Consider the following 13,479-nt stretch of genomic DNA (forward strand, 5'->3'; position numbering starts at 1 on the left):
CTGAACATAACAACACTACAACCTTAACAACACCATAAGCATAACAACACTGTAACTTTAACAACACTGTAACCATAACAAGCCTGAACATAACAACACCACAACCTTAACAAAAACCATAAGCATAACAACACTGTAACTTTAACAACACTGTAACCATAACAAGCCTGAACATAACAACACTACAACCTTAACAAAAACCATAAGCATAACAACACTGTAACTTTAACAACACTGTGACCGTAACGAGACTGTAGCAACACTGAACCCATAACAACGCTGTAATTATAACAAAACTGTAACTATAACAACACCGTTACCATAACAACATTGCATCCATAATACTGTAACAATAACAACACTTAACTATAAAAACACTGTAAGGATAACAACACTATGACTATAACATTAAACATAACACTGTAACCATAACAACGCTGTAACCAAACAACCTTGTATCCATAACATGGTAACAATAACAACGCTGTAACTAAACAACCGTGTAACTAAAACAATGTGACTATAACAAATACTGCTAGGATTGTTCCAGCTAATTCCCAGCTTCTTTTTCTAGCTTATTTATCTATAAATATATTAAAAATACAGATTGCATTAACCTTTTTTGTCCTACATTCAAATATCACTGTTTTAACACGTCATTAATATTACAATATTAACCTATATTCCTATCAGCTCTGTCATCCATCCTGTTTCTTCTTGCTTGAGAATTAAAACAAAAAAATCCTAGTGAGTCAAACGAAATGTCAGTTTCACAAGAAATTCCCAATGAGTGTACAGTTATGGTACCTTCAATCACTCAACACTGCAGTGTGTCTGGAACACTGGACTTGTGGTGGGAAACCACTCTGGGCCAAACATCGGTCCATCGAAAGCCAAATTCACACACACACACGCGCACACACACACACACACACACACACACACACACACCTTCACACCTAGAGGGACTTTAGTGTAGCCAATCATAAATTCATGTACCTTCTATAGTCTAGAGTACAGAATGCACCTGCTCTGTCCTCACCCCACTGTCCTACACCAAAAGCGTCAGCATTTATTGCCTTCTAAACATGAGTTAACATTCCATCCTAACTGAACTCTACAAGCTTTCATTCCCTATCGGTTACTTGCGCACATTTAGCTGGAGAATTCTTCTAAAGGCTGCTGGCTAAAACAAAGTAAACGATCTAGTAATAAATAGGCGAGGCAGATAGCTGTCTGCCAGAGACGGTTCTGTCTCTGTGTCCTCTGTCCCTGTTATACTGCTTGGCTGACAGACAGCTGCTTTGGGACAGCCGCCCAGAAAACCTGCAGTAAATGCAAATGTGTCTGTTAAAAGCCAAAGTGCCTGAGGCGAGCCAGAGGGATTGGTGAAGCTTTACCAAAAGAAAGAGAATAAATGAGTACACGCTGCAAAATCTTGCAGACTGCAAGGTGACCCACATCTTTGTGAACCTTTGAGGACAGGTTTGGTGTGGGCTGGAAGATCACAAAAATAAAACATGTTTATTAGAAAGAATACTAGGCAATAAATCAGAATCACTAACTGAGAGACTGAAAGGGGACATGTGTGGGAAGTAAAATTTCACAGAAATCAAACAGGAGGTCAGGCTGATCGCCAGCTTAACTTTTGGCAGACGGCCTTTTTCAGAGCAACATACATTTCATCTCATTTGATACAGCTGATCAATTGAGGATTAAGGGCCTTGCTCAGGAGCCCAGCAGTGGCAGACAAGCAGAATGTAAAACAGGAGTGACTTTAAAGTGACTTTTGAAATGCACAAGTCAGGTGATGAATTTTGTACCTTTAAATTGTGCCTTTAAATTTTTGGCTCCATCATCCTGGTATAAACTGCAGAAACATCTTAAATTAGACTATTTACCAACATTGATGCAGTTTAAAATTAGGATAAAGGATTACTTGAGTACTATATGCACATGTGCTACTACTGAGTGCTGCTGGTGATTACTGTATGTGGAGATTATGTTTAATTTAATAATTTTTTTTTCTCTTTCTGTTATATTTTGTCTGTTTTACTGTACTTTAAATATGAAACTTTTTGTACTGCTGTCTTGGCCAGGACTCCCTTGTAAAAGAGATTCTGGATCTCAATGGGATTTTTTTCCTGGTTAAATAAAAAATAAAAAAAATGAAACAGCTACGGTGGCAAAAGGAGGAGGTTCCCGTGTGTATAAGGAGTGTGTGTGTTTATCGAACCCTTACCTCTCCGGGTTCGTAGTTCTGAGTACGATAAGGCAGAGGAGAGTCACAATCTGGGATGTAGTGATGACAGTACTCTTCTGCAGCTTGGGGGTCGTCCACAATCAGCAGTTGCTGGATATCTCCCTACCACACACACACAAACATAAATTCAACAGATTACACAATCCATCTGGAAAACATTGAATGCCTCACAAAAACAACCACAGCTTGTAAATTGTATTCTGCCATTTTCATTTTGATATTGTTTGCAATGTAATCACCAGGTAATATAAAAAACACAATCCAGTCAAAAGTGCTAATTACAATCTGTAACGTAATGTGATGGCTCAACATGTCGACAAAATAAAGTGTACCAAGCTGCCAAAATACATACCTACTAATATCTGCTTTAGATGCTCAACATAAAACATCTTATTAACAAAAATGTTACCAGGACTGTTTCAGTAGCAGGCTTTCTGTGAGTAGGTATGCATCAAGTCTCGGTACTTTCCCAAATAGTCAGATTTTATCCTGCTTTGATATGAGTCGCATGAACAGAATGGATCACTGTGAATGTAAGGTCCAGGCTTAAAACTTAAAGACTCAAATAAAGTCTTAGGAGGCTTTAACACTTTAACACACGGGCCGAATGAGATAAAAGAAAATTAAATAAAAACACATAAAAAAATATGCTGTGTCACATCGTCTTCTTCGTGTGCTTGTGATGCACCAATGCACCAGAGTTCGATAGAATCAAATGAGTTTTTAGAAATGTCTTTAAACTCGACAGAAATGATTTGAATTTGCATATTTTGGCTTGTTACTGCCATCCAGGTTTATATCATGGTGTAGTTAAGGACAGTTTCCACAGTCAACAGCAGGTTAGTATTTATTCTAAAATCAGTATTCCCAAGTCTCACTCTTGCTTCCCACCAAATTTTATTGTGGCTTCATATTAACAATTAAAAACCTTGCTATATTTCTTAGTCATTTAAGAGAAGCTACGCCTCCATTGTGCACAGACCGAAGTGACTCGAACGCACCTGAGGTCATAATTATGACTTCCAACAAGAAAACAAGAACGTCCTAGAGGGACATGAACCCACAGAGAGTTCAGCTTTAACACTTGAGTAGGTCCTTATTTCCATATCCATACTTGATACCTGACTAGACAATGGCTCTCAAAGTCACTCTGCCCTGTAGGAATGTGAAATAAGGGTCAATGATACGTGATACGCCACTAAAGTAAGACCCGGTATGAGCTCAGCCTGAGATCTTTAGCACTGTAATGAGTAAAGATTGTTTAACTCTGTTTAAACATCAGTGTGTACATACAACTGGAAGAGCTGAGGGCATGAACAGATTTAGTGTATGGCATTAGGTGAATCAGTCACAGCACTGGATCATGGGAAACTCCATGTATGAGTTCATGATCTTTGCATAAACAGTAACAGATCCTGAATTCATTCATTCATTCATTCATTCATTCATTCATTCATCATTCAATCATTCAGCTATCATCTTTATTTGGACCAGAGACCTAGAAAAAACATCTATTATAGGTCATACATACTTATACTTATATATACTTAAATAGACAAATACTTGGTGTATAAAACGAATAATTTTCGATTGGATCTAGTCTGTTGGTGCTCAATGAGTAAGTGAATGATAATGTTGAAGTGTTAGATGCTGCCCCCTTTTGGCAAGAAGCCATAACATTCACTCCATATCCAGTTTAAAGCTCTTTGGCAGCTTCTATTCCCGAGCAAATGTTGTTTAGCAAGAGAACATTCTTTTGTTTTCCCACAGTGGAAGCTTGATCATTACTTAAACGAGTAAAGAAATGATTAGTCATCACGTTCGTCTGGCACAAGGAGGTGTTATTTGAAAGGTTCTTTCCCAACCACAAGCACCTCTGCGTACGATCTGAACATTAGAGTGCATTTAACAAGAAAATTATGCCATTTTTCTTCTCTAATTCTTGTGAATTAAACTGCAACATTCAGTCCAGAGTTCTCAAGAAGACACTCTTTCTCTTCTAGGTTGTCTATTCAAAGACTTTCTCTCTCTCTCTCTCTCTCAAACACACACACACACACACCAAGTTCTAAAAACAATCATTTCAGATATTTCATTTAGGCCCCCGCTGTGGTGTCAGATGCATAATGAAGTTTGCATCTCGTAGACAATCTGGAAGCAATCGAGGCTCTTAGTCCTGACCACAGTCTCCAAGGCTTCTCTCCCACGCTAAGTTAACATATCCCCCCGGAGATCCCTGGAACCAGGGCCTGGGAAACGACCCGTGCACAGGCCAAGCTTTTGCCTCCACGAGTCGTGCTGGATCGAACCGGATGCAGCGCAGTAAAAATCACGAGACCAAATGATGGAAGAGGAGCAACAAGAACAAGTGAATGGTAACTGAGATCAAACACTTCACAGAGCACAAAGAACACAACGATGACTAGTGGAGATTCCCAGTCATTAGCCGTATGCTGGAAATACTGACAAGTCTGATTGTTTTATACATCCATTTTCTGTAGTTCTTATCCTAAACAGAGTTACAGGAGTCTATCCCAGGTGAACCTGCCCTTAATGAGGGACCACCCTGGACAAGGGGGCCAATCCATGGCAGGGCAATTATTTAAATGTGAATTTTCTTTATATCCTCTAAATAACAGCACTTCTAACTCAACCGGACCTCAGCAAACCTTTCTTGATCCTTCTTGACATATCACTGGCTGGAGAGTGAAATGCAGTTTACACCACTTTATCTTGTTTAGGATTGTCCTCTTGTTGAAACGTACAATCATGTGGTAGCAGCTAGGGTTGGGAACCGAGAACCGGTTCTTATTCAGAACCGGTTTGTTTTTAACAGGAACCGGAACCGCGCAGAATTTTCAAGTTTCGATTAAAAAACGCGGTTCCGATGCGATGACGGGCAAAGCGCTGGGAGCGGTCACTTTAAATAGCCATGTCTTACCTCATGTATATTCATTGTTTACATTTACGGCATTTAGCAGACACCCTCATCCAGAGTGACTTACAACTGAGCAACTGAGGGTTAAGGGCCTTGCTCAGGGGCCCAGCAGTGGCAGCTTGGTGGACCTGGGGTTCGAGCCCATGACCTTCCGATCAGTAGCCCAACACCTTAACCTTAACCACTGAGCTACCACATCCCAGCATCCCATCGTTTACACTGTTTACAATCACGCAACCAAATTAACGCAGCTTACCACAGAAATCAGTCACTCGCGCTGCTGTGCTGAGGTACACTTTGTGTTAAACATGTCTAAAAAAAGTATAAAGTGTGGATTCATTTCCAAAGCTACAACAATGAAGCAATTCTACCCCCTCTGAGAGGGTTTTCTCCACAGCTGGAGAAACAATAAGCCAGGAAAGGTCTCGTCTTCTCCCAGAGAAAGCAAACGTGTTCATTTTTCTTCAGAAAAATTGCTAACTGTTTTGCTAAGTTGTAATTCTGGATGAAAATTTGATGTTGGATTTATTTCAATTTAAATTGTTATGAATTGAAATGCTCTGTTTAAAATATTTAAAGAGTGATTAATAAACACAAATGGAATTGTTTAAGTATTGTGCATTATTTTTCACATTTCTTTTATTATGGAATCAGAACCGGGAATCGTAAGGCAGAACCGGAACCGGAATCGGAACCGGAAAATTTCTTTTGATACCCATCCCTAGTAGCAGCCCAATTCTGCCATACAGGCTGTTTTTTTTTTTTTTTTAGTATTTCTGAAACTACTGACCTGCTGGGATTTTTACATGCAACAGTTTATGCAAGAGGTTTGAGAAGAAAGGCCAGATGTTTTTAGAGCTGAGAGGAAGGCTACAGTAACTCAAACAACCACTGTTTACATCTATGGTAAAAAGAAAAGCATTTCAAAATCAGACACAGCAGAAAAATGGATCGGGTTCCAGTTCGGTCTGCCAAGGACAGGAATCTGCGGCTACAATGGGCACAGGTTCACCCTGACTGAAAGCCATCACCAGCTCTTTCAAATGCTAGAACTTTCTCTACACACATTACAGAAAAAGACAGAATACAACAACCTCCTAATCCATCCTCCTCCTAATCAATAAACAACTGTATCTAACAGTAGATTCGTATTAACATTATTTGTAATAACACTCTCCCGTGTTTATAACAGTTTATAATCACACCCTCCAGTGTCACCCACATGAGGATGAGGTTCCCTTTTGAGTCTGGTTCCTCTCAAGGTTTCTTCCTCTTCCATGTAATAGAGTTTTTCCTCACCACAGTCACCTCAGTCACCTCAGGCTTGTTCATTGGTGATAAATACAAACACATTTAAATATAAGTCTAATATTAATCTTAAAGTTTTGTATAATATTAATCTGGACCATTTTGTACTATAATTCTTATGTTCCTTACAGCTGCTTTGAGACAATGTCCATTGCTAAAGCGCTATAAAAAACGTCTGTAGCTTTCAGAAGTACATTACTGTATATAAAATGGAAAATGTCTATACTTCGACTTGTGATGGGTTTCCCTGACAACTAAATATAACAGTTCAAATGATCTTTTGTAACACAGTTATGGCTTATCCAGTATCAGTTGTGTTCCCATTTGAACAGATAGATGCTACATACTGTAGGTTTTCTGTAAATTTGTAAAGATCTCTCAGGGAAGAGGGGGGCACGGTGGCTTAGTGGTTAGCATGTTCGCCTCACACCTCCAGGGTTGGGGGTTCGATTCCCGCCTCCGCCTTGTGTGTGTGGTGTTTGCATGTTCTCCCCGTGCCTCGGGGGTTTCCTCCGGGTACTCCGGTTTCCTCCCCGGTCCAAAGACATGCATGGTAGGTTGATTGGCATCTCTGGAAAATTGTCCGTAGTGTGTGATTGCGTGTGTGATTGCGTGTGTGATTGCGTGTGTGATTGCGTGTGTGAATGAGAGTGTGTGTGCCCTGCGATGGGTTGGCACTCCGTCCAGGGTGTATCCTGCCTTGATGCCCGATGACGCCTGAGATAGGCACAGGCTCTCCGTGACCCGAGGTAGTTCGGATAAGCGGTAGAAAATGAATGAATGAATGAATCTCTCAGGGAAGAAGTAAAGCTTTTACGGACAGCCACATTTCTGAGATGGATATGTTTTAAAGATTAAGTGAGAGTAATGAGAGGGCGGATACTGGGCTTTGATGATTAATATTGAGGAGAGTGTTTTAAAAGGTTAACCATGAGTGTGGGAGAGTTCAGGAACATTTATATATAGCAGAGGCGTCTAAAGTGGGTGTGGCCTGGACCGAAACATCTGGTTTGGATGACAAAAAATGGCCTGAGATGTCTGGCCATTAGAGCTATACCTCACCTATGAATAAAAATGCCTCTGAGAATGTTCAAATTAAAAAAGCTAATGGGGACTCATTTGCATAATGCGACTGGCTTCTAAAAGCTCCTTATTTATGATTAGTGAGCCCCATTAGCCATGCCGGTGAAGTGTTCCTTCAAGCCAGCATACTGATAACAGCGTCTTTTTGAAGGTTAAAATATGCACAGCTAATGGATATAGAAGGTTGGACGCTTGTCCTCGGGGAGTTGCAGAAATGAAGAGAGGACGATTTACCAAACACGACACACACTGCAGACGGAGATACAAACCCTAAGGGCTAGATTAAATGACAGGATTGGGTTTTTTTTTTTGCCCTCCTCTAGGTTTCAGCTAACTCCACAAGCCAAAACAAGTGTTTTGAGTCATGTAGGTCAATGCAGAACCTCCAAATATGCTAATGCACCCTCACATAGCTGCACTACGACCCTGAATTATACAGTTCATTATCCATTTATCCTACTCGAAAGTGGCTCAGATAAGCTTTATGCTTAAGTATCTGACCTTTGACCCATCCATCACTATAATTACAATTGCAGACAGAAATGTGTGGAATAAATCACTGTGGCATAAACACTAGATCTGTCAAAGCTTTTAACATGCACCCAATTACTGTGGCATGATTCAAGTCGAGAGCTTTTTTAAGACGTCTGTAAAATCTTTCCTGTCCCATTAAAACTGTCCTTCTCGTTCTAAATGCGCCTGGGAATCGGAACGTAATTTCAATCGCTCCTGAAAGACAATATTCTGTTGAAGCACTCAGTCGTAATCCGCTGCAGAAATGTCAACAAACCGCTTTCTCACACTGTAAACACAAATCCATCAGTGGAGATGACGGAGGCGAAACAAGTCTGAACAGCATCCGAAGATAAAGAGCCTCAAGTGAAGCTTTTGATTCAGCTCCTACCATCCAGATATCACACAAACAGTGAAAAACTCAGGACTGATAAAACCTTGGGAGAAAAGATTTATAGATTTAAACAAAAACAGTATACAGTCTATTTAAATCACAACGAAACCCAAACGCAAATACATGCGGCTGAAAAAGAATCAAATGCATCATTTAATGGAGTTTAATATATTTAATATGTTTAAAATTGTAATCATGTGTAATCATCAAGTCAATGTTGCGGAAGATGAATGAAACCTTTCAGGACATGTTATGTTGTTAGTGGAAATTAATCAAAGATCAGAGTAAACGGAATTTTATATCAGGCAGCATCACATGTTTATATTTACATTTTTGGCATTTGGTAGACGCCTTTATCCAGAGCGACTTTTTATCTCCTTTACACAGCTGAGCAGTTGAGGGTTTAAGGGCCTTGCTCAAGGACCCACAAGTGGCAGGTTGGTGGTCTTGGGATTCGAGCTACAACACCAAACAATCTGTAATTAATTTCCTAACAGTTCACTGAAAAAAGATCACAAAAGATCACCGAGATCACACCTGAGCTGAGAATCAAACACACAACACTGGTGTTTTTCGCAAAAGACTCATAACACTGCGCTATTAACACTATTCTACACTATTAACACTTTTCTTCACTATTCTACACTATTAACACTTTTCTACAATATTAACAGTATTCTACACTAATAACACTACTCTACACATTTCTACACTATTAACACTTTTCTACACTATTAACAATATTCTACACTAATAACACTATTCTACACATTTCTACACTATTAACACTTTTCTACACTATTAACAATATTCTACATCACCACTATTCTACACTAATAACATTATTCTACACATTTCTACACTATTAACACTTTTCTACACTATTAACAATATTCTACATTATTCTACATCACCACTATTCTACACTAATAACACTATTCTACACTTTTCTACACTATTAACAATATTCTACATTATTCTACATCACCACTATTCTACACTAATAACACTATTCTACACTTTTCTACACTATTAACAATATTCTACACTAATAACACTATTCTACACATTTCTACACTATTAACACTTTTCTACACTATTAACAATATTCTACATCACCACTATTCTACACTAATAACACTATTCTACACATTTCTACACTATTAACACTTTTCTACACTATTAACAATATTCTACATTATTCTACATCACCACTATTCTACACTAATAACACTATTCTACACATTTCTACACTATTAACACTTTTCTACACTATTAACAATATTCTACATTATTCTACATCACTATTCTACACTAATAACACTATTCTACACTTTTCTACACTATTAACAATATTCTACATCACCACTATTCTACACTAATAACACTATTCTACACATTTCTACACTATTAACACTTTTCTACACTATTAACAATATTCTCCATTATTCTACATCACCACTATTCTACACTAATAACACTATTCTACACATTTCTACACTATTAACACTTTTCAACACTATTAACAATATTCTACATTATTCTACATCATCTCTATTCTACACTAATAACACTATTCTACACTATTAGCACTATTCACCATGGTCCTGGAGAAACGTTGTCTCATTTTGCTTTCGTACAGCGTCATATGGTTGAAATGACAATAAAAGCTTCTTGACCTGACTTGACTGTAATACTGTAATACTATAGTTACAGTTCACCTTAACCACCGAGCTACCAATTTCACCTACACGATAAAATCCCATTTATTTTTTTAAAAACATTTCACATGTATACTTTTTTTTGCAAAATTTTCATACATGCACTTTATGTTTTACTGTGTAGAGTACTTAGCTCTTACTTAGCTCTGTATTGTTTTATGACAATTAAAGCTCCTTGACTTGAACTACAATGCCTTCCTGCTTGTTACTTTCTCACATACTGTACCTCGAACACTTCCTCGTCCAGTAGCCTGGTCCCGAACACGGTAACGCCGTCAGTGCGGACCACAGAGTCATCTCCACGATGCAGCTCCAGGGTCTCTATCTTCTTACAGTCCAAATACAGTGTGACTGACTTTCCGTCTATGCTGTAAGCAATCCGGTGCCACCTGATAGGACGAAGCATCAACATTAACCTTGATAGGTTGTACAGTAGTAGTGTAGAAAAATTATATACATTTTCATCTCTATTCAATGGACAAAGAGTTTTCATGGGGTTAAAGCCAGTACTGGGACGACAGGTACAGGTGTATTGATGTTAGTGCATTAGTGACACATGACTTTGCTTGTTTGCCTTACAGTGTGCAGAAACACTCACTTTCCATCAGCCAGGTTGATCTTCTTGAAGGTGGGGTAGAATTCAGGGGTCGGCTGTCCCCTGTGGTCCTCGTAGAGAAAGACGGGTGATCTTCCCAGCTCCAGTCCAAGCTGCTGTACGCCCTGTTCATCATACATGGACATCAAGAAGACCTGGGCGTTCTTCTTTGCCCGCACCGTCGTCATCAGGGAGAAGTTTTCAGGAAAAGCTGAGTCTATCGGAACACGTCATAGAGACACACTTCATGTGTCATAAAGGACTGTGAAGGAATGAACGTCTACACGTATGTAACATTAGCAATAACTATAAATGCATTTAATATAATGTATGGTGTATTCCTTACACATAATTGAATGTATAACTGAGCCGTATAAAGTAACTGTGTTTATAACAATTATAATTGTGTTTTATAAGTTAGAGTATAGTTAGCATGATATCAAGTTAGCATCAAGTATTGAGAAGTCATGAATTTAAAAAATTAGGTACCCTATTGTGAAATATTTCAGCACTTTTTTTTGCTTAACTGGTATGTTAAATTCCACATACTTTTATTTTTATGCACTACATATCATATTATAAACACCTTCAAATATTATATATATATTACTCATATAATATTCCATGAATATATTTGTAGTATTTTCTCACACATTACACACATTTATTATGCATCCGTGTTCATACCTGGGAAGAGCTGTTGTGTCGGTGCACTGAGTTGGATCTTTTTATCTATCCTGAATGCTATGTCCACTTCCTCTGTGTCAACTCTATGTGTACATAGCCCCGCCTCCATGGACACGCCCTCCATTTGATCAGACAGCTCCAGCACACGCAGGACATCAACAAGATTGCCTACAAGGAGAAACGTTAAGATGTTATACGTACAGAACAACATAACAGTGAATGCCAGGGCTTCTCAAACTGTTTACAGTCAGGGATGCCTCTAAGTTCATTCAGACATGGACATAATAATTTGTCTGTTTGTTTGGGATAGAGATTTTCTGAATTCATTTCAGAACCTACTGTAGTATTTACTGCATTTTATTTACAACCGACAGCATTTGATTCGTTAATTACTTCTCTTGATTCAGTACCTAATGCATTCGATTCAGTATCTGTTGCATTTGATTCAGTACCTACTGCCTTCAATTAGATCCGTACCGCATTCAATTGAGTACCTCAAGCATTGCTCCTGATTCAATTCTGATGTAAGCTAGAGAGCGTGTGAGTCTGTACTAATCCCAGAGTTATATTTGTTTGTAGCTTCCCATGATTTTTTTTTTTACATTAGTCGGATCTAATCCCTCCAAATATAAACACAGTTGTAGCCTAATTTAAAGCACCAAAAGCTTGAACAGGCAGTTACTTAGGATGAATAAATGCAATAAATAAACATAATTTCATGCTAATCAAAGTGGTCTGCTTGAAAATAGAAACCTCCTGCTTGTGTGAAAACTCCAGTCTAAACCAAGCTTTCCTAAACGATAAATAAGCACATACAGTAAAGCACCTTCTATTTGTATTTGTTTTTGAATATTTATATTCGGTTACAGCCCTTGACTATAAACCAGCCTGGATGTGTAGTTTCCTCTACTGTGTGGTGAAGGAGTCGTGTAAGGGATGCATGCGCCTGTCGTTCTCTGAAAGCTCAAAAATGGCAGCTGTGTTACAATCAGGCCTGCAGGTGGATAAGCGCAACTGTCATTATGGGATAGACTTATGGCATGGTCTAGCCTGATGATAGTTAAGCTGCACCTGGCACCTGTCTGTGGCTCCTTTCAATGAGAGACTCATCTGCTGTTCACTGCCTAGCTAGCATCCTCTCCGCCTCGGTTAATGTTTACTCTTGTCTAAAGCCTGCTCATGAGGAAGCTCTTCATGTCCTAAGACCTCAACTGTTTCTGTAGGTGTGACCCCTTTTTCTGAGTGGAGACAAACATGTCGCTTCAAAGAATCACAAATAATCTAATGAACTGTGTAAAACTGTGTAAGAAACGACTTAAATACAGACAACTAATAAATAAACTAGGAATTTTCAAAACACAAAAATATACAATATAGAAAGAATATCATTTCCTCATGCCAGCACAAATAATTAGCCTGCTTGTCATCTGCTAGTAAATTAGCGTAAACTTGCCCTGAATTTTCTGATCCTTTCCTGAATTTAACTGAAATCAAAGCTAGTAAACTAGCATAAAGTTGTAGCATGTTTACACCAGAGGGTTTTCAGTATTTCCGTATTGATATGCATCTTTATTTTCTATTTCTATTTATTTATCTAACTAGTTAACAGTTAATAAACTAGCTTGTAAGTGTCTTTATTTTCTCAGTGATTTATTCATCATTAATATTAACAGAAATTGCAAGCCAGCTTGTTAACAGTTAATGAACTATCTTGTAATTGTCTTTATTTTCTCAGTCATCTAGGATTAATGTAACAGTAGCCAAGTCGGTCAAACATTTCACAGCCATCATGGTCTGTTCATCATTGTTATTAGCTAAACTAGCTAGCTGACTAGCTGACTGCCAGGATAATTGCGGGCAAACACACAAATGTTTTTAAAATATAACGTAACAAACATGACTTGCACCTTACTATTATTAGGTAAGCTAGCAAGCCAGCTAGTCACAAGTGGGGTGCATTATTTTAGTTCTGATTTA

The 13,479-nt window shown here is 38.5% G+C and overlaps 1 protein-coding gene across 2 annotated transcripts in view; it reads right to left on the bottom strand.

Moving 5' to 3' along the window:
* col5a3a (collagen, type V, alpha 3a) overlaps positions 1 to 13,479 on the bottom strand; it is a 92,973-nt gene that overhangs the window by 67,129 nt on the left and 12,365 nt on the right. For both annotated transcript variants that reach the window (XM_060897129.1, XM_060897128.1), the window contains exons 2-5: positions 11,503 to 11,670; positions 10,819 to 11,032; positions 10,447 to 10,609; positions 2,243 to 2,365 (exon numbers count right to left, since the gene is read on the bottom strand). In XM_060897129.1, coding sequence (XP_060753112.1) covers positions 2,243 to 2,365; positions 10,447 to 10,609; positions 10,819 to 11,032; positions 11,503 to 11,670 — 668 coding nt within the window. The remainder of the gene's footprint in view (positions 1 to 2,242; positions 2,366 to 10,446; positions 10,610 to 10,818; positions 11,033 to 11,502; positions 11,671 to 13,479) is intronic.

This window comes from Tachysurus vachellii, chromosome 21, assembly GCF_030014155.1.
Source record: "Tachysurus vachellii isolate PV-2020 chromosome 21, HZAU_Pvac_v1, whole genome shotgun sequence".
NCBI classification, from domain to species: domain Eukaryota; kingdom Metazoa; phylum Chordata; class Actinopteri; order Siluriformes; family Bagridae; genus Tachysurus; species Tachysurus vachellii.